At 39.0% G+C, this 22,841-nt stretch overlaps 1 protein-coding gene across 2 annotated transcripts in view; it reads right to left on the bottom strand.

Moving 5' to 3' along the window:
- Nucleotides 1-22,841, bottom strand: part of BTBD7 (BTB domain containing 7) — a 75,387-nt gene that overhangs the window by 21,132 nt on the left and 31,414 nt on the right. For both annotated transcript variants that reach the window (XM_036734685.1, XM_036734684.1), the window contains 2 exons: nt 7,921-8,129; nt 6,469-6,544 (listed from right to left, as the gene is read on the bottom strand). In XM_036734685.1, the coding sequence (XP_036590580.1) occupies nt 6,469-6,544; nt 7,921-8,129 (285 nt within the window). The remainder of the gene's footprint in view (nt 1-6,468; nt 6,545-7,920; nt 8,130-22,841) is intronic.

Here is a 22,841-nt window from a genome sequence, read left to right as displayed (position 1 = left end):
CCTTGCTTCTGAAGCCCCAAACCTGCCTTGCTCCTGCCATTTTTCTCCTTTGCTTCTACTCACATGCTGCTGAAAGAAAATTAAAAAACTTCTGATTAATGTCAAATGGAATCTGATCTCAGCAAAACAATCCTACTACTCTCTTGTAATTGACTCTTTTAACATGTTCTTTGGTATTACTTATTTCCTTTCATAGTCTCTATGATTTGTTCTTTGACTCACTCATTATTTAGAATTTTATTGTTAAGTCTTAATTTGGGTTTGTGTCCCCTGAAAGGATTATTCTTTTTATTGTGTTAGGGTCGGTAGAGGATGTATTTACTATTCCTGTATTTTTACATCTGTTTTCAACATTTTTGTACCCTGATGGGTAACCAGTTTTTGTAAAAGTTTGACACGGTGCGAAGAAGTGTGTATTCTCTCAGCAGTCCCATAATTCTATAATTCTTCTGGCTCTACCTTCTTCAGCAATTAGTTCACTCTGTATTTTCATTTATTTTTCAAATGCTAGACTTATCTAAAATTGAGAGGGCATTGAAACCTCCGGATACATTATTATGTCTTCTTGTCATTCAGTTAATTTTTTCTTTATAAATTTAGAAGTTGAGGCATTTGCAGCATTTAAGTTTAATATTGCTTTTGTTTTCTGTGGTTCTTTTCAGCATAATTTAGTTTATTTATCTTAATGTTGTAATGTTTATTTTTACTGTGAAAGCATGAATGCAACTTTTGCTTTTTTGAGGTCACCTGATCCACAGTTATTTTTTTCCATCCCCTCAACTTTATTCTGTATATGTATGTCTCGGGGTTTTTTGTTTGTGTGTTTCTTGTAAGAGGCAGACTGTGAGATTTAATTTTCTCATCCAATTGGTCACTCTATGTTGTTTTATTTGTCTAATCCAGTCACATTTAAAATGAGTTAGGTTTGCATTTTCATTTATTTTTATCAAATTTTCCCCCAAATTAAAATTTTCCCCCTTTTCCTCCATAAAGTATTTTTGTCTTTTCTGTTATTTCAGCACAATCCTATTCTCAAAGGCTCTCTTCCCTTCAACCTTAACCATTCTTCCCTCCCATTTATTACTTTCCCCTAATTTTGGAGTGGAAACTTATTATTAGTCTCTTTTTCTTTCTTCCTTTTATCTAATTATTTAATTTTTCGGTTGTTTTTTTCCTCAGTTAAAAAGTCAAGTACAATTCTCCTCCTCCTTCCCATTTAACTTGCTTTAAATTTTTGAAAATGTCATATTCTGTACCTTTTTTCTTTAAATATTTTTTCTCCGCCTATTAAAAAAAGGATCTTTACCTCATTTTCTTTATTATTTAGCTTCCCTTTAAGTCTATACTTTTAATCTTTGATTTATGGCCTTTATACTTACCTTAGTCCTTCTTCAGTCTCTATTACTCATGGAATTAAAGCTTCTGAGGTATCTATTTTGGGTTTCTTCTTCTAAAAGTTTCTTTCTATGTTACTGCCTTGTAATCCTTCCCTTTACCCGCTTGTTCTCTTTTTCTGTTGTGCCTCACTCTAAGAGATAACAATTCCTGCAGGTGACAGAGAGAATATTGCCTCATGGTAGGAGTTTTTCCTATGTCCCTGATTGTGCAGTTCATTTTATTATTAACCTTTGCCCTCCCTATGTTAATTTTTCCCCATCTATGCCATGAATTCACTTGCCTGGATATATCATTTTCCCCTCTTCTGTGTGTCAGCTGTCCCAGGAGCTCTAATTCCTCTTTTCCTGAGGCAATTATGAATGGTTTAAGGACCAAATCCCAGCAGATTATATCCATTAAACAATAACCATTATATATTTATAGAATATCTCTCTATAGCAGCATTTGTCAGTGGAATGTCCTCTCATCACTGAAACAAGATTTCATTATTTCTTTCTCTGTTCCATCCCCCCCTTTCCCTCCTCACCAATTCTCCTGTGGATTCTTTTTCCTAAGAGACTGCAGGAATTCTTTTCTGTTGTTGTTACCTTCCCCTCTATCTTCTTTTTCTTCTCCCCACACTTTCATGTGCCATCTTATTCTGTAATTTAGGCCCTCAATAGCAGTGGTTTACCTGAAGGTGAGGGGGTTGAGGATTAGCCCACGTTTCAGACCTCCTTCTACACTATCACCTGTATTTGACTTTTATTCACCCTTAGCTCCTCGTGTACTTTTAGAAAGAAATTTCTTAGAGGTATCTCTGTTATCTTCTTGATGTTGTCTTCAGTTACTGGATTTGTTTACCTTTTTTATATTTCTATCTTCTGGGATATTTGCAAAGCAAGTAATTTCTTCAGGTCTGGTTCTTTCTTTCTAGGAATGACTTTTAAAAATTAAAAATCTTTTATCATTAGTGGTTAGGCCACCCTGGGTTACATCTTGAGGTCTTTTGCTCTCCAGAACATCTTATTTCATTCCATCCTGCAGTTTCTGGTGAGGGCAAAATAGTTTTGTGTTATTGAATTCCCTGTCCTTTAGATATGAAGATATTTCTCTTGCTTGCTTGTTGAATGTTATCAGTGGAATTGTTAAATTTAACCATTTTGTGTCTTGGAGTTTATAGCGTAAGAATTTTTCTTTCTTTCTTTTTTTCTGGAGGTTTTCTGTGAATTCTTTCATTTGAAACTTTTTTCTGTATTTAAAAATTTTAAGAGATTTTCTTGTATTATTTTCTTGCCTTATGTTCTTCTGAAAGATCTATAACACTTATATTATCTCTAAACACATCCTGTGTTGGAGATCAATACGTTTTGTTTGTATGAAGATGATGTTTTCTTTGAACAACACTGCCTTTTGCTTTACTTCTGTGTATTTGCATTTCCAAGCAATTATTCTCGATTTTGTTTCTATGGTGAGACTTGCCACCTTGGATTAAAATTTTTCTATTTTGCCATTTTTTTTTTTGCTGTGCAGCTCAAAGAATTCTGCTTTCACAATTTTTATTTCCTTTTTAAACCATTCTGTTGTTGTGGTTCCATGCTCTGTGGGGAATACACAGGGTTCTATGTCTCACCAGGTGTTAATTTTCCTTTGTCCTGATATACCTATTCATAAATGCACGGACTCTTTCACCTGATTTGAAGCCACATTCCCTTTGTTATCTTCCCTGTTGATTTACATTATAAGATTGGGCCTGATGGTCTTGAGATCACCGTGACAATCTCTCCTTAAAGGAGTTTGTAACTTACAGAATCTATGCCTGGAAATCACTGTTATAAGATTAGGCCAATTTTCAGGCCATTATGATGGTCTTCCTTTAAGAAAGGCTGTAAGTTTATAGGGCATATTAATGGAAAATTACTGATGTTGTCAACCCTTAGTTAGTTTTTCTCCGCGATAACAAACTCCCCAAATAATATTTTTTGCTGCCCACTGATATGCACAGTGTCCAACTGCAAGGAGGGGCAACCAAAATCAAAAGTATAAGAACCCCACTTTCAGAAGGGCATCTTAGAGCATACCCTCCCCCATCCACTGGGAATGTAACTTCCTGCTGGAGCACCACCATTCTGATGAATGGACCCGTCTCTCTATGCTCCTCAAAGCAGCACTGCCCTTAAGCGAGTTATACTCTATGTTAGTAGGCATGTCTGAATTGAATATTGGGTTCCCTTCTCTCGTCTGCAATAAAGCTTTGCATTGAAGTGATTCCCATTGTTTCGTGATTTTTTAACACCTAGACTCATTAAGGAGCTGTTTTCCCCAACCTCTCTGGCTGGCCCACAGGCTTGTCATTAGATAAGAACTGGGTACCTGGACAAGGACTTAACCTGCTGACAGGGGTGCACATACAATGTGAGTCCAGTCACAGAAAGCAAAGGTCAATAGGACAACCTTACATTCTGCCAGGAGGGACTCCCTTATGCCAGAGGATGGTTATCTGTGCACGTTTGAGATCTTTAACTGATTTTTCTTCCACCTGAGATTTTTGGTTAATTTCAGGTTTTTTCTCCTTCATATTTCCCTACTGCTCACTTTCAGACTATTTGTCCTTTGACATAGGTTTCTTCTAAAAGCTGTGTCATCCTGTTTTCACATTGGGCAATTCACATTTCACTGTCCTCAGCCTCTATCCCAATTGACGTTGGGGGTAAATGGGGGATGACAAAACTGACCCCAGACAGATTGGAGCGCCACACCGGACCCTCCTCTCCTCCACATAGATCCTTGTCCTACTTCTCTCTGTTCCTCAGTTGTCTGTTATAGCACGGAGCATTGCCACACTGCTCTCCTAGCCTGGATAAGCTTCTGCTCTTTGGTTTTCCATGCTCTGGGGATAGAGGTAGAGCTGATTTCTTGTGCAGCCCTGCCAGAGCATGATGAAGTGGTGCGGGAGGGGTTGCTGAATGAGCAATTTAGGGGTGATTAGCTTTTTCTGCTAATTTATCAAACTTTTGTCTCCTCAGGATTTGTATCCTGGAATGCAGAGGAAGATGAAATTGCTTTATCTCTGGGGTATAATTCCTGTTTTGGAGACCTTTGGGCCGCTGATCTGTCTAGTACTCCATCTTGCTGGTCATGTGACCGACTCCTCAATCCCACTTCAACACAACAGTTTTTCCAAACCTTTATTCCTTTCCCAAAGCCTTCCATGACATCTCCTGTCTACTGAGCAAGTTACTGCATGTGGCACTGAAAAATTAAGGCTACCTCTCAAGAGCTCTGTCTTCTCTCATATTATTCTGACATTATTCCCTGACTAACTGTAAATGACCTGTGGCAAAACTAGGCTCTTTTCTCTCTCTACTTTCTCCCCTTTGATGATCTCAGTAGTTCCAATGGGTTTAACAAACTTCTCTCTGCAGATGATTCTCAGATCTTTATATCCAGCCTGAGTTTCTCTCCTTAGGTCCACTCCCCAATCCCCCAAAGCACCAAGTGCCTTTAGACATCTTGAAACGGCTAACCTGATGTATATCTCAAACTAAACATGTCCACAACAGAACGCCCTGTCCTCAAACTCCCTATTACATTTGAGGATAGACACCACCATTCCTTTTTGTTGTTGTTCAGCTGTCCAACTCTTCGTGACCCCATTTGGAGTTTTCTTGGCAAAGATACTAGAGTGGTTTGCCATTTCCTTCTTTAGCTCATTTTACACATCAAAAAAGTGAGGCAAACAGGGTTAAGTGACTTGCCCAGAGTCACCCAACTAGTAAGTGTCTGCGGCCAGATTTGAATGTAGGAAGATGCTTTACCCACTGTGCCACCTGGCAGCCATCATCCTTCTAGTCACTCAGTTTTGCGATTTCGGTGTAATTTATGACTCTCCTCTCTCTTCATCACTCCACGTGTCCAATGAGTTGCCAAATCTCGTACTTTCTCCACATTATATATCTCACATACTTTGGGAGTATGCTAGTAAGTGTTTAACGACTAGTTGGGGGGTGGGGGGAGGTGCGGCAAGAAAGGGAAATATATGCACAAACACGCTTTTAAGTCTAAACTGCACTATTAATATTTTCTCCATCATTTTCTTAAGACAACCAACAAAACAATAAACCATACCCTCACTTGCAGCTTTTGCCAATTTCCCTTTGTAAATGCTTACAGTGAAAATTTAACAATTAGTCTCTTGCGAACCAGTACGAACTACCAATATTATCACGGCCTTTCTCTCAACGGATACAATTACAACCAATATGACTACCACCCTAGTTATCACCCCTTGTCTGGATTAATATTTTTGTAACGACCTCTCTCCTCCAGGGTCTCTCCACTCCAAACCATCCTCCACACAGCTGCCAAGGTGATCTTTCTAATGTGGTCTGACCGTGTCAGTCCCTCCTTCGCCCTGTGCCACATTTACTCCATCTCTGTGTCTTGTATTGGATGTTTCCTGTGCCTGGAATGTTCCGCCTCCTAACCTCTGATTTTTAAAATTTCTTGCTTCCGTAAGACTCAGGTCAAACACCATGACCCTAGGAGGCTTTTGTCTCCCCTGTTAGAACGTAAGGTCCTTGAAGGCGGGAACTGTTTTTACTTTTTCTTGTTCTGCTTAGCACAGGGCCTGGACATATGGTAAGTGTTTAACGAATACTTATTTCTCTAAGAGAGTACAAGTAGAATACTACTTGCATAAAAAGTGAATTACGAGACATGACTTATTTTCAAATATCTAGAAAACGATGACCATGCATAATTGTATGCTTTTATATCACTCCAGGATATTCTCACACTACACCTGAACAAGTAAATCGATATTTACTAGAGGACCTAGAGGATATATAGAACTATATAAAACAAACTTGTAAATTACTAAATATAGCTTACCCATCTGACCCTCACTGAAAACATGGAAATTTCTATATTTTCTAACAAATCCTTTATGATGGACAAATATGTTGGTGCTTATATTGAAGACTGATATATAGTATTACATGTAAGTATATTTCTAAATAGAACAATGAAAAGTATTTTGTGAGTATATTTTCTTAAAAACAAAACAAAACAAAACAAAAAACCTCTTACCTCTGTCTGCTATTCTTTTCATCAACTGATGCTCACCCCATTTAATAAGATATTTAAGGATATCTTGTTCACTTGCCTATAAAGCAAATATACATATATATTATTTTCATCTAAGTGAATTTTCTTAAGAAATATACATTCCATCTTTTTATAACATACTATACCATCACAGACAAAAAGAAAATAGAATAGAAACTCAAGATTAGAACGAAGCTAAAACAATTGTTTCGAGAAAATAAGAATCCATCCCAGAACAGTAAGGTCATGTATAGAGATTAGAAGGAAAAAAAGTCTCTGTAGCTAGTTACTTAACTACTATTGGTGATTTTACTTTTTTCATCCTGAGTAGCAGAGACTACATTCTAAAAAGATACTCTAATCTGGTAACTGGCAAAGGTCCTTCATGCACTGGGTGTTTAGAGGAATGTACTTTGTATCCTATATTAGAAGTTCAACCTGTTTCTCAATTTTTGTATTTTCCAGGAAAAGAAACTTACTCCAAAACCAGTCACTGGGAACAGTGGACTATTCTTATATATCATATACCTGTATATGGTTTGTATGAAATATTAATGGATCAAGACATTACTGAAGAGAATTTTCAATAAACAGGAATGGAGCACAAATAAGAAAGGATTTGGTTTATATTAGAGGGATAGTTGTATAAAAAAGAATAAGAGATTCAAAAACAGACTAGTTGACTAAGATGAGGCAATTTTACAGACCTAGTAAAAACACATAGCAAGTCAGATGGTTCAATATAAAATTTTAGTAGCTAGTCAGCAACACACACAAACAGTGAAATGGCCTGTATGTACTGTCAATTATGGTATGGGGTCCAAGGAAAAAACCTCCTGCATATTTGCTTAATTATTACCTATGGTTAAGAAAATTTTGTTAAAAAGACTAACTTAAAAGTATTATTAGGGTAAGGTAGGGCAAATTGAAAATTTTATATTTTAGCAAACGAGAATGAATTTGAAATTTTTGTCTTTAATTGATTTAGTCATCTTTATTTATTCTAAACCAATAATAACCACATATTAAGCCTAAATCTTCCTTTTGTCTTAGTCCTGGTGACTAATGCCACTACAAAAAAGTTTCCTACATTATACTAAAAATAGGAAGCTGATGTATTATAATTATGTAATTATGGGAACCAACAATCTGATGTGTTTGCAGAACACACACATGCCACAACTCCTTTTAGGGTCACACTGATCAGCCTGTGCATAAGGCTGTATCTTCTTAGCAACTGTAAGAATACTCTCCTTTCCTTTGTATAAATCTGCTACAGTGTCTCTTTGTTAGCTTATGATAGGTTATGGTACAAAGAATGAGGCATCTGGACACCAGGATTCTAATCTAGGCCCTGCCAGATGGCAAAACATTTCTATTTTTTAGCATTCCTTCTTCAGTTTACTTTATAATGATAAGAGAATAATTAATTACCTGTAAGTAGTCAGACTGGATAGCAGTAAGAAGATGATCTTTGCTGAGTTCATAAAAAACATCTGAAGTCATGACTTGAGTAAATTCCTCACAGAGGAAATGTAAAGCTTGTCTGTGTACCCACTTAGAGCCATACGGATGAGAACTCCACTTGAGGATAGCAATTAAGGTATCTAATGAGATGCTCTCGGCAATAATATCCTCACAGCCTAAAAGAAAATACAAATATTTATCGTTGAACATAAATATACACAGTACTATATATAAGAGTATAACATTTAGAACTGTTAACACCACATAAGTCAAAAAGTGCCAACTACCTGATGGAATAAGTCTCATTATTTGAAAATGGTCAGAAATGTCTACCTTGCTCAAAGGAAAACACAAGGGGGAGGAAGAGAATAATACTATATATCAAGAAGGTATCCTCTTCTCTGGAAATCCACAAACCTGAGGGAGGATCATGTTGTAAAGTATTAAAGAGAATAAATTAAATATTAAAGTTAGCCTTCTCAGGATATACTTCAGAGTATTTGGCTAGGAAGAGGAAATAGATGATGCTTTCTGGCAACCAATCATAAAATCAATATAAATAAAAGCTATGATAGTGTTAAGGGAATAATACTATCTGGACATTTGCTATACTCCATTCTAGAAAAAAAAGATCATGTGATAAATTCTGAGACACCAAATTATCAGTAAGACAAATCAAAAAGAAGAAACGAGAAGAAATGCTGCCCTGGACTTAATTCTAATCGTAAAATAAAAACTGCTATACAAAATATCATTTAAGTAAATCTTGGGGAAAAAAAGATCATGTCCCCAACAGTTGGAGGAGGACTATATGTTACATACATATGATCAGCTCTATACATAGCTTGGTTTTCAAGAAAGATCTCAAAAATGCCTGAAAGACAGGTAAAGATCTGAGATTCAAAGACTTTATTGAACAAATTTCCTAAATGCTTTCAGTGTGCAAAGGCACAGGGAAAATGCAACAAAGAATATATTATCCCTGCTCTCAATAGGCCTAAAATCCAGGAGGGGGGATGAGTATAATACTTACTATACAAGGAAGGATAAAACAAATACCATTAAGAGAAAAAAGTTATCTAAAAGTTTAGAGGGTGAGATTCCTTCCAGTTGGTGGGAGGAGGTTCGATCAGGTTTCAGGGAAGATTAGGTATTTAGCTGGGCTTTAAAGAAGGAAGATTTTATAGGCAGGGATGGGAGAAAAGAATGGCATGAACAAAGGCACAGGGCACATGTTTGAAAGCCACTTAATAATTGGTGGTGAAAAGCATATGCTCTATCCTGCTCAGGGGCTAGTGCGAGATGAAGCTGGAAAGGCAGGCTGGAGTTAGAGCACGGAATGCAGACGTCACTTTAGGAGATGATGGCCTACTTGACTGTTCATCATGCACAGTACTCCACAGTCAGCAAAGCCTACAGAAGAGATACATCAAGAGATGAAGAAGTATAGGCATACCATGGTATCATGGAAGGCAAGAAGGTAAAATTTCAGTAAGAATGGGGTGACAATAACGTGGAAAGAATTTGACTTCACATGTATGAGGGTTATCATATTCTTGCCCTCTCAATGGGTGGGGAAGGGAGAACATTTAGAACTGAAAATAAAAAAAAGTCCAAAAAAATTAATTAAATGCACGCACACAAAGAATGGGGTGACAAGTGTCAAATTCTAAAGTAAAGAAAAATGAGGACATGAGGAAAACCATTGGAATTGACAATTAGGAAGTCTCAACCTTCAAGGAAGCAGTTTCAGTGGTATGGTGAGGGCAAGTCAAATTGCAAAGGTTTAGTTAGTATAGGCTACTTTAGAGATGTAAGTCAGCTAAGAGGAGGAGAAACAGAAAATTATCTTTGAATCGGCAAAGGTGATGAAAATCAGACACAGTCAACACTGAGGAGGGGGGCTACAGGAAGATAGGAATATTAAGGCACTGTTGGTAGAGCAGTAAATTGGTTCAGGCAATTTTGGAGAACAAGTTGGAATTATGAAAAAAGGAACTAAAATGTTCACGTTCTGAACAAGAGCTCCCATTTTTAGGTGTATGCAACATAATAATAGCTAATATTTAGAGAGTGCCTTAATGTTTACAAAGTGCTTTACATGTATCATCCTATGTTGATACTCACGACAGCTCTGTGAGATAGATGTTTTATCTCCACAGTCGCATTACAGATGAGGAAACTGAGGTGATTTGCACAGGGTCTGCTAGTTTGCCCGTAGTATGATTTGAGCCCACATCTCCCTACTATAATTGCGTGCTCTATTCACCACTCCATGCCGCATCCTGTTCCAAGGAGGTCTAGGTCAGACAGAAAGTCCCTTGAGGATCCTGTATATGGTATACATCTCTATATCAAAATATTCTCGGTAGCATATTTTGTGGTGGCAAAGAGCTGGAAATAGGGTAAGTGCTTACTGAGCGGGGAATGGCTGAACCAGATGTGCTACATGAACGTAACTGGGCTGTAAGAAATTGTAAATATGGAAAATACAGGAAAATATGTGAAATGCTGCACAGTGAAATAAGCAAAACCTACAGAATGTTTACAACAATGTAAATGAAATCAGAAATGTGACTGCTCTGTAACTATAAGGAAGTAGAAAATGCAACACTTTCCACTCTTTGTAGGTGTGGAATGTAGAATATACTGGCAAAGATCAGTCAGTCAGTCGACAGGCATTCATTTAGAGCTTACTTAGTGCCAGGCATTGCACTACATGCTGGGCGTACAAAGAATACCAAAAGAAAAAAACGTTCCTGCTCTCAAAGATAAACTGGGGATAATTAATAAAGGGAAGGCACTAGCATAAAAGGGAATTAGAAAAGGCTTCCTGTAGGAGGTAAGATTTCAGCTGGGATTTGAAGGAAGCTATGGATGGTAGGAGGTAGAGGAGGGAAAGCATCCTAGGAAGGGGAGACAGCAAGGGAAATGCATGATCAGGAGATGGTTAAAGGAACAGCAAAGAGGCCAGTGTCATTGGATCACAGAGTACATAAAGGAAATTAGGGTTTAAGAAGAATGGAAAATTAGAACAGGACCAAGTTATAAATGAGTTTCAAAGCCAAACAGGAATTTTTATTTGATCTTGGAAGTGATGGGAAGGCACTGGAGATTACTGGAATGGGGGGGTTGGGGAGGGGGAGGGAGAGGTAACACGATCACATCTGTACTTTAGAAAAAAATCAATTCCTTAGCTGACTAGAGGAAGGACTGGAGTAAGGAGATGCATGAAGAAGGGAGACTAACCAGCAGACTAATGCAATAGGTATAAGATGAGGACTTGCACCAGTATGGCTGCAGTATCAAAGGAAAGAAGGGGGTGTAAAGGAAAGGTGTCTGGGAGAATGGTGGTATCATTAATAGTAATAGGGAAGTTAGCACTTAGGGGGATAGACAATGAGTTGAATTTTGGAAATGTTATGTTTAAAATGCATAGGACATACAACTAAAGATATCCAAGAGACAACTGGAAATCAAGAAAGAGCTGAATAAACAGATCTGAGAATTAACTGCAAAGAGATGACTGAATCCCTTAGGAGCTAACAATATTACCAGAGGAAAGAGTGGAAGAGGGACAGATCCTTGAGGGGACACCTATAGTTGATAGGCATGACCTAGATCTACCAAGAAAAGAGGGGTCAGACAGGTAGAAGGAGAACCAGGACAGAGTAGTGTCACAATAAACTAGAGAGAAGACAGCATCAAAAGGGAGTCACTGACAAGGAAAAAAAGCTGCAGAGGGGTCAAGAAGGATGAGCATTGAGAAGAGGCCATTACACTTGGGGATTAATGTAAAAAACAATTTTTGGTAGGCTAGGGAAGACCTAGTTGTAGCCAGAACAAGAGACAAGAGACAGATAAGAAGGGTCTGAAAACGTGTGTTTGAGGGAGGATGCCTGATGAAACAAAGAATTAGAGAAATACAGCCTTGGAGAACATAAGAATTTTTAAGATAGGAGGAAAGTAGAGGGTGGGTGAAAGAATCAATGAAGGAAGCTGCAGCGGTTCCTACAAGATAGTCTCAAACTCTATGAATGAAAGTGAAATGGGGATAGAAGGGGGATTTGAGGCATCAAGTGGTTTAGAACAGTTAACAGTAAGATACTGATAAGGAGCCAAAAAAAGGCTTGTGGGATAGTAGTAAGGTATTGTGCAGCAAATCCAGCAGTGATTAGCAAGATAGAAGGAGTATATATAAAACTAGGCACTGACAAGACTAGCAAATAAATGTCCAAGGGAGTGAGGAATTCTACAGGAGGGTTTCTGAAATTTTCCACTCGAAGATCCCTTCAGCACTTCTTTAACTGTGGGTCGCAACCCCATATGGGATGTTAAACCCAGTTTAAGAAGTGCTGTCTAAAGTAGTAGTAAGTGCATCACGGAAATGATTCTGGGGTCTTTAGGCTGGATACAGATGAAGGAATGAGGAACTAGGGAGAAGCTGAAAGACTAGAGAATATACTAAAAACAAGGGTCCAGGAGCAACGTAGAACCATCACAGCCAATTAAGAGACAAAGCACATTAAAAATTCTTTTTCTTTTGCTGTACCTGATATTAGTTGTTTACCTATTTATACATGTAAACTTATCTATGGATTTCATACTTTGGGTCAGATATTGATATAAAAAATTCCTGTAATTTCTGCAAATATTTCCCCTTCTACAAGAACTCCATTTTAACAAAGAAAAAATTGTTCACAAAGGGTAACATATACAATGTATACAACATTCTGCCCAAGAAAAGCCTGGCACCTCTGCTTCATCCTTTCCTCATGCCATGCTTGGTTTTTCAGTTTCTCCTGTTTCCATTTTACATTGCTGCAGCCATCGCGTATATTGCTCTCTTGCTTATCTTCGACTCTCTTACCAGCTGACATAGATTTTCCTGTTTCTTTGCAAACCTAATATTCAACACTTCTTATTGCACAATATATTCCATTAGATTAATGCATCAGTTTTGTTTCCAGTTCTTTGCTAACATAAAAGGTGCTGCTATGCATCTTCATGTACATGTTGGACCTTTGTTTCTTTTACACATCTGTAGGGTACATACCCCATAGTGGGATGACTAAGTCAAAGTTTAGTCAGTTTAAAAAAAAAAACCACAATTTGAAACAGGCATTCAGAATGGATGAATCAATTCATACCCCAGAGACAAAGGAATGAGTGTGCCTGTTTTCCCACAGGCCCAACCCTGCCTGTTTGTTTTTTGGTCATCTCTGCCAATTTGCATGGTATGAACATAAAACCTCAGACCTACTTTAGTTTGTATTTCTTTAGCTATTAGTGATTTGAGACATGTTTTTATGTAGTCACTTATGATTTCCAATTCTTCTGAAAAGTATATGAACTGCTTCACATTCCTGATCATCTCCTGCTCTGTTATATATAGGAAATGCTCTCTGTTATATATTTGAGCCACTTCCATATATACGTAAAATTTTATTATTTTATAAAGTAAAATATGTAAATATTTTGTTCTGATCAACCAACCTTCTCACCTTCCCTCCCACCACTTGAGAACAGAAAAACAAAACCCACAACAAACACGTATAATTACTCAAAACAGATTTCCATTGACGATATAAAAAAAAAAATTTTCATTCTGCATTCTGAGGCCTTCACCTCTCTACCAGGAGATGGGCTGCATATTTCATCATTAGTTCTCTGGAATCTTGACTGGCCATTCTGCTGATAAAGAATTCGGTAAGAAAGTATTTATATACTATAACTTATTCATTAATTCTCCAATTTATGGGCAACATCTCAGATTCTCATTGTTTGCCAACTCAAGAAAGAGCTACAAATATTTCTGTACGTTTTAAAGTTTGTTTTGTCTAGGACTAACCCCCCTCCCTTAATCTACCATCCTTCAAATTCCTTTTCCCATTTCCCAATTATTTTCCTTTTGAATGAAATGTACTTTTGTACCCCAAAGTGTGTGTGTGTGTGTGTGTGTGTGTGTGTATTCTTCCTTCTTTTGACCAGTTCAGAGGAAAATGAGATTCAAGGGTCAGCTGCTCCCTGATACACCCTCCTCGTTTACTTGTCCATGCTGATTATGTGAGATAATTTTCCGGGCTCTTCCTTCCTCTTGCCCCCCTTTGGTGTAATCCTCTTCCTTTCCCTGTCCTTGAAATCATCAAGACATAACAGAATCACTCCTAGGCCTTGTCCAATTGGACTCCCTCTATGACCAATGATTATAGGGTTCAGAAGGATCAGGTTTCATTTCCCCATATCAGAATGTAAACAGTTTCTCCTTGCTTGGTTCCCTATCTTGTTCATCTCTGTATGTTTCTCTTCCTTCTGACATTTGAACTTCAAAGTTTCTCCACAACTCTGTTCTTTTCCCCCTGTAGCCTGGATAAGTTGTTCTTGGCTGTAAGCCTATATACTTTGCTCTCTGGAATCTCGTATTCCAAGTATTCCACTCCTTTGTAGTGGTGACTGCTAAATCATGTGTGATCCTGACTGTGGCTCCTCAGTATGTGAATTCTTCCTTTAGGGCTGCCTGAAGCTATTTTTTCTTTGACTACAATATAATTGGGAGTTTTCATTTTGGGGTTTCTTTCAGGAGGTAATTGGTGGATTTTTTTCAATTTCCATTTTGCCCTCTGGTTCTAAGAGACCCAGACAAGTTTGTTTTTCTTTGAAGATTTCTTAAAATAGAATATCTAGCCTCTTATTTTGGTCATGGTTTTAAGTCGAATGACTTCTACATATTTTTTCCTTAATCAATTTTTTAGGTCAGATTTTTCCTGAGATACTTTAGATACTTCTATTTTTCTCCCAGCCTTTTGACTTTGTTTTTAATGTTTGTTGTTGTCCCATGGAATCACTGGCGTCTCGAATTTTCAGGGAGTTTTGTTGCTTGGGCAAAGTTGTGCCAAGCTTTTAGTTCCTTTTCCAAATTTTTCTTCTATAGCTCTCATTTCTTTTCCCAATTATTTTTCCTTTTATAAAAACTACTTTAAAACTTTTTTTTGAATTCTTGTTTCATTCTTCCAGGAATTCTGATTGAGTTTGTGCCCAAGCTGTGTTTTTCTCTGAAGCACTGTTTGTTAATATTTTGGAGATATTCTCTTTGCATTTGTATCGTATCCACACCATAACAGCTCATTAGAGGGTGGGGGACGTGGTGGGGGGTGGGAAAGAAGAGGGCAGAGAGGGAGACAGGACAGGGACAAGGTTCTTTTTCTTTGCCCATTTTTTTCCTTGGAGCGGGGAAGGCAAGGAAGTTGGGGTTAAGTGACTTGCCCAAGGCTAGTAAGTGTCAGGTGTCTAAGGCCAGATTTGAACACGGGCCCTCCTGACTCCAGGTCCACTGCTCTATTCACTGTGCCACCTAGCTGCCCCCTTTGCCCATTCTTCCCGACTCTGGACATAATGTCAGAATTGGGCTCTGTCGTATTTCTGGATGAAAGGTCGGGGCTGGTCCTGTTGCTGCTTTCTTGGGAGTACAGAGTATTGTGTTAATGCAGGATCTGAGGGACAGACTGGGGAACTACAGGTTTGCAGTGATCCCAAAGTGGTCTGATCCAGGACAGTCCGACTGCTATATCCCTGGTCTGAGCTCCCCAACTTTCTGCCCTGACTTTGGGTTAGTACAAGGGTACACTGATATGGGATTCTGCCCTTATCAGCCAGCTGGGAAATTCTGTTGCTTCAAAGTAGAAGAGTTCCAGGTTCCCTTTTGTTTTGGGATTTCTCTTACTTCTTTCGATGCTGGAAGTGAGACCCTGCTCTAAGCCTGGGGTGTGAGCCAGACCGATGCTGCTGGCTTAGGGTACACCACCTGAGTTCTTGTTACTGAGGAACAACACCCCTCCTTCCTTACTCTCTTTTGGATCTGTGACCCAGAACTGGGTAGTGGGCTGCCAATTGGTACCTGTTGTCCCCATGGTGGTAGACTGGCATGGGTCTGGTAGAACCAGAGCATGGTCTGGGACTACTAGATACTTTTGTGCTAGCAGACAGCCTCTCCTTAGGCACTGGAATGCTCTGCCCGAACTAGGTCCCCAGTTTCCATAGACCTTTCAGTCTGTGTCCCTATGGTAAACTGGACAAAAGACTCACTGTGACTTTTTCCTGGATTTCTCCATCACCATTTGGTCTGGTGATTTTCTAAGTCTGAAGGAGTTTTTAGGTTTGGAGCAGTGTGGAGGGGAGCTCACTGCAATGCTTCCTATCACTCCACCATTTTGGCTCCTCTTTAGATAAGACTTTTATTGGTGATATGTGGTACAAGTATTTTTTCCCACTCTACCTTTTCTTTTCTAATTCTATCTTCACTGATTTTGTTTGTGCAAAACTGTTTTGATATCATACAATTGAAAAATCTGTATTTTGTCTTTTATGATCATCTTTTATTTTAGTGGCAAAGCTCTAAATGTGGAACAGTAAAGTAATTTAAAGATAAATGCCACACCAACGTTTTATCTGCTCCATTTTATCAAATTACATGCATATTCCGTATTCCCCAATGGGAAAGGTTTTGAGTATGAGTTTCACAATGAACAATTTTGGCCTAACAACTGGCTTAACTTGAGTCCAGAAAGTCCAGCACTAGAAAGCTAACTACCGAGTAACTAAAAAATTAACTGAAAATACAACTAATGAAGACCACCTCGTAAGGCATGGAGAAGGGGGTGGTGATCAACAGGTTTCCAAGACTCCTTCCACTGATAAAATCATGACTCCTTTAAATATTATATTAAAGTACTGATAATACCAAGCAGTGAGTAGAGCACCAGCCCTGGAGTCAGGAGGACCTGAGTTCAAATCTGGCTTCAGACACTTGATACATGTGCTAGCTATGTCACCTTGGGCAAGTCACTTAACCCCAATTGCCCTGCCTTCCCCCATCAAAAAAAAAAGGAAAAAAATTAGTTTTCTCAATCATTAAATATAAACAGAGGAAGATAGAAAGGAGTAAAAGGTAACTAGGGTTCATTTACCCCTAACTACCTCAAATGAAATGGAAAAGTATCCAGCAGTAAAAACAAAAATAACAATGACAGGAAGAAGAGAGATAAAAGAAGTCACAAGATAATTCTTACAGAAAAATAACTTAAGGTCATCTCACTGTTCCTATACTCCCACTCTTGGTACAGCCCTGCATTCTTCCTGGTGGTGGTAACATCAGTTTTAGGGTTAATTTCTTGGCTAAAGTCAGGACGCCCATTCCCCAGGCCAGGTTTAGTGACTCAAACTAGCCCCCAGGCTTAAGTGGAAGATGGAGCTCAGAAATCTTGAGTCTGTTGCTGCCAATGAATATAGTACTGAGGGGGAGAGTAATGACAAGGATTCTGCAGAAAAATTGAGAGAAAGGTCAAGAGGCTCAAATGCAAAGACTTCTTGGCATTTCCCCCTCATCAGTATGTCAAAGAATCCTACAACTTTCCCTTCATAAGTTGAGCCTATAATTCTGATCAGCCCTGCTACTTGTATTCCCAAGTGTCTAGCAAGTGGGAAGAACTTCCTAAATACTTGCTGACTGATTTTCTTTGTAGTAGCATCTATCTTAACAGGCTACCACTACCACCTGAGAGCGCAACCCATCTGAGAGAACAAGCATCGAGAGTTGAGGGGTATCTGAACTACAATGCCAAGATCTATCTCAAAAGTAACTAATATAAATGGCTTTTCTTTAATATGATTAAATTAAGCCAAGAGCTATTTTCTGCAATTGAAAAATAGATACTTTTCTTGTATAAAAAAGAAAAAGTCGGGGTGGGGGGAAGAGAGCCAAGATGGCCACTAGAAAACAGGGACTTGCTTAAGCTCTCCCCCAAATCCCTCCAAACACCTGTAAAAAATGGCTCTGAACAAATTCTAGAGCTACAGAATCCACGAAATAACAGAGGGAAACAGGTCTGCAGCCCAGGACTGCCTGGATGGTCACTGGGAAGGGCCTATCACACCATACTGGGAATGGAGTGGAGTGAAGCCGAGCATGGACCATGCCAGGAATAACTAGGCAGGGAATAGATTGGGTGGAGCAGGCCTTAGAGCCATGAATCACTGAGCTGTGGCAGCTACCAGACTTCTCAACCCAAAAACAACTTAGCAGGTCAGTGGTAAAACTACTGGACCTGGGTGGGAAGAGAAGTGCATGGTCTGGCTCCAGCCCCAGGATGGGGAAGGTAGTGCAACCCTGGCAGCAGCAGGAAGCTGCTTCTGGTGCTCCAGTTGCAGCTGCTTCTGGCCCCAGGCCCATGCAGTGGGAGGAATCAAGTGGTGATCAGAGGAGGAAAGTAGGGAGCACTTTACTGGCGCAGAGGCTGGGTTCTCTTGCTTTGCCCTGCTTGGATCTTGGTCATGGTTGGCAGTTCTTGGGGAAGGAGAGCACTGATGTGGAAGAGCTTGCTGTGTAGAGAAGTAGCTCTGAAAACAACAGTGCAAGACCCCTGACGCTTGGGACAAAGCATTCACCACTCTGAAGGCAGTCATACCCAGACAAAAAGAACAAGGGTCAAGCAGTTGGCTGGGAACATGAATGAGGGCAAAAATGGACTCAGACTATAGAATCTTTTTTTTTTTTGGTGACAAAGAAGATCAAAACATACAGCCCAGAAGAAGTCAACAAAGTTGAAGAGTCCACATCAAAAGCCTCCAAGAAAAATATGAATTGGTCTCAGGCCATGGAAGAACTCAAAAAAGATTTGGAAAAGCAAGTAAGAGAAGTAGAGGAAAGTAGAAGCAAGTAAGAGAAGTAGAGGAAAAACTGGGAAGAGAAATGAGAGTGATGCATGAAAGACAAGTCAACAACTTGCTAAAGGAGACCCAAAAAAAATACTGAAGAAAGTAACACCTTAAAAAAAAAAAGATTAACCCAAATGTCAAAAGACCTCCAAAAAGTCAATGAGGAGAAAAGAATGTATTAAAAGGCAGAATTAGCCAAATGGAAAAGGAGGTCCAAAAGACCACCGAAGAAAATACTGCCTTAAAAATTAGAATGCAGCAAGTGGAAGCTAGTGACTTTATGAGAAATCAAGAAATTATAAAACAGAAGCAAAAGAATGAAAAAATATGTGAAACATCTCATTGGAAAAACCACTGACCTAGAGAATAGATCTAGGGGAGATAATTTAAAAAATTATTGGACTACCTGAAAGCCATGATCAAAAAAAGAGCCTAGACATCATCTTTCAAGAAATTATCAAGGAAAACTGCTCTGATATTCTAGAACCAGAGGGTAAAACAGAAATTGAAAGAATCCACAGATCACCTCCTCAAAAAGATCCCCAAAAGAAAACTCCTAGGAATATTGTTGTCAAATTCTAGACCTCCCAGATCAAGGAGAAAATACTGCAAGCAGCCAGAAAGAAACAATTCGAGCATTGTGGAAACACAATCAGGATAACACAGGATCTAACAGTTTATACATTAAGGAACTGAAGGGCTTGGAATATGATATTCCGGAGGTCAAAGGAGCTAGGATTAAAACCAAGAATCCCTTACTCAGCAAAACTGAGTATAATACTCCAGGGCAGGAAAGAGAAATCATAAGGGACTTACTAAAGTTGAACTGTTTTGTTTACATTCCTACATGGAAAGATGATATTTGTAACTCATGAAACTTTTCTCAGTATTAGGGTAGTTGAAGGGAATATATGTATATATAGACAAAGGACACAGGGTGAGTTAAATATGAAGGGATGATATCTAAAAATAAATAGATAGATAAATGAATAAATAAAATTGAGGTGAGAGAGGAATATACTGAGAGAAGGAAAAAGGGAGAGATAGAATGGGGTAAATTATTTCATATCAAAGTGGCAAGAAAAAGCAGTTCTATTGGAAATGGAAGACGGGGCAGGTGAAAGGGGATGAGTGAATCTTGCTCTCATCAGATTTGACTTAAGGAGGGAATGACATACACACTCAATTGGGTATCTTACCCCACATGAAAGTAGGGGGGAAGGGGATAAGAAAGGGGGAGGTTACAGAAGGGAGGGCAGATGGGGGAGGAGGTAATCAAAAGCAAACACTTTTGAAAAGGATAGGGTAAAGGGAGAAAACTGAATAAAGAGGGACAGGATAGGTTGGAGGGAAATATAGTTAATCTTTTACAACATGACTGTTAAGGTAGTGTTTTGCATAATGATACATGTGTGGCCTATGTTGAATTGCTTGCCTTCTCAGGCAGGGTGGGTAGGGAGGGAAGGGAGAGTATTTGGAACTCAAAGTTCTAAAAACAAATGCCCCCCCAAAAAAGTTTTTACATGTAACTGAGAAATAAGACATACAAGCAATGGGGTATAGAAATCTATCTTGCCCTACAAGAAAGAATGGGGAAAAGGGATGTTGGGGGAAGTAGGGTGACAGAAGGGAGGGCAGACTGGGGAAAGGGGTAATCAGAATATATGCCATCTTGGGGTAGAGGGGAGGGTAGAAATAGGGAGAAAATTTGTAACTCAAAATCTTGTGGAAATCAATGTTGAAAACTAAAAATATTAAATAATAAAACAATTTAAAAAAAAGATAAAGCAAGGAGGCTCCTTCTCCCACTATTTACCTGACATAGTTCTAGAAATGCTAGCTATAGGATTAAGACAAGAAAATGAAATTTATGCTACATCCAATGGCAAAGAACATACACTCACTTTGGAGTTAGAGGACTTGGGATTATATACTACTACTGACACCACCATTGTGACCTTAGGCAAGGTGCTTATTCTAGCTGGGACTAGTTTCCTCAAAATATAAAAGGACTGGATTGATAGCCTCTGAGACCTTTGATCCTATAAGATTATAAAATGGTATAGTAAGAAAAGCTCAGAGATCTAGCAAATATTGATTTCTTGCCTTCAGAGAACGTAACAAGACACAGGGCACACAATTCTGGTTTGAGGCTCATGCTTCTTAATTATGGAACTGCTATTTCCCAATTTTTTCTCTCTCTTTTTTTGGCTTTTTGGGCAGGGCAATTGGGGTTAAGTGACTTGCTCATGGTCACACAGCTAGTACATGCGTCAAGTGTCTGAGGCTGGATTTGAACTCAGGTCCTCTTGACTCCAGGGCTAGTGCTCTACTCACTGCACCACCTAGCTGGCTCTATTTCCCAATTTCTGTGATCCTTCTGTGGTCCTTCATTGGTCTCTTTGTAAAGTCCACTAAGATTCTAACTACATGAATAAGAATATTGAATTTTGAGTTCTTCCTGCTCAAAGTCTTGTAGATTCCATTTCTTTTTGCCTCATTTTTAACCTGGATTTTTACAATAGCCTCATAACTGCTTCCAATCTTTCTGCTCTACAATCTATCCTCCATGTGACTTCCAAATCGATAATCCTAATATATATATATGTTTCCCCTTCAAAAGAAGCTTCATTGGCTCCCTCTTGCCTCTAAAATTCAAACTCCAGTAACTGATATTTTAAAGCTCTTTGTAATCCAGCTCTGATCTTACTCTTTGGAGTGATTTAACAGAATACACCATATATTCCACATTCCAGATACCGAACAGACCATGCTTGATGACAACTACTGTATTTGCCTGGATCCAGTCTTTGCTCTTGACAACATTTCTAAAGGACAAGTCTGACCACACAACTTCTCTGCTCAAGAAGATTCAGTGTCTTCCCACTTCCCTTTAGAATAAAATACAAACTCTTCAGTTTGGCGGTTGGAGACACTTACCATCTGGCTCTTGCCTACCTTTCCTGGCTAATCATATATTACTTCCCCTCAAATGCTCCCAAGCCCACCCCAAATACCTTAGTTATTGTTCCTCTTACTCTTCAGCCTTGTGCCTTTGCAGTCTATTTTCCATATCTTGAATACTCTCCCTTATCACATGGGCCTCCTGGAATACTGGCCTCTTTTCAAGTCTCAGCTCATGAGACAGTTGCTGATTCCCACCAACCTTGCCTGGTCACTATACCTTTTTGTCTGTACATCCTGAATCTGTTTAGCCATGACTATGTTCTATTTCCTGAGTAGAATATAAATTCCTTGAGGGTAAGGCCTGCTTCCCTTCTATATTTGTATCTCCAGTGCCTAGGCACAATGTTGAACACAATAAGTATTCACATAAAAATTACCACACAGTTCCAAGAATCAAGGAGGTGGTAATTTAATTGGAAAAACAAGATGTGAGCAAACTTGACATGTTCCTGAAGATGGCTTTGCCTATTTCAAATGCAAATATTTTGTATTTTCTTATGTATATTTGTATAGTCTCCCCTGTAAAAATGTAGGCGCCTTGAGGAAAGAGACTGTTTCATAAATTTTTGTGTATAGCCAGCACACAGCACAGTGCCTAACACAGACTACACTTAGATGTTGGCTGATTTTAGTTGTCCAATTCACCTGAAACGGAGATACCATGAAACTAAGTTAGTGAGTAGCACCTAGCACTACCTGTGTGACTACAGGCCAATGCCTTAGCTTCACCGGGGTCTCTTCTGTAAAACAAGATGCCTGTACTAAGGCTCCTCTGAAATGTCTTCCAGCTCTAGACCTATAACCCTTAATATATACAGATCATTAAAAGGCCATTCAGGGGCAGGGGTAGGAATGAGGAAAGGCTGCAGGCGGGTGGTGTAGAAGCTGAGGTTTAAAGGAGATTCAAGATTCTGGAAGGAGTAGGTGATGCAGCCCGGACACGAGGGGCAGCTCGTACAAAGGCAGGGAGGTAGGAAATGAAATACCACGTACGAAGAACAGCATGAGCGTCAGTTTGGCTGCAACGTACAGTGTGCGAAGGGAATTATAACAAGGTTGAAAGGATAAGGTAGAGCCTAGTTGAAAATGGCTTTAAATGTTAATAGAGTTTGTATTTGATCGTGGAGGTAACAGAGAGGTTGGGAACCACGGCATGGGCTACGTGAACGGAAAGAAGGTAACGGATTTTCTGGAGGAAGATTTGGCAACTA

This window comes from Trichosurus vulpecula, chromosome 8, assembly GCF_011100635.1.
Source record: "Trichosurus vulpecula isolate mTriVul1 chromosome 8, mTriVul1.pri, whole genome shotgun sequence".
In the NCBI taxonomy this organism is placed as follows: Eukaryota; Metazoa; Chordata; class Mammalia; order Diprotodontia; family Phalangeridae; genus Trichosurus; species Trichosurus vulpecula.
The sequence above is the reverse complement of the archived record's forward strand: the minus strand, read 5'-3'. Positions and strand labels throughout refer to the sequence as shown.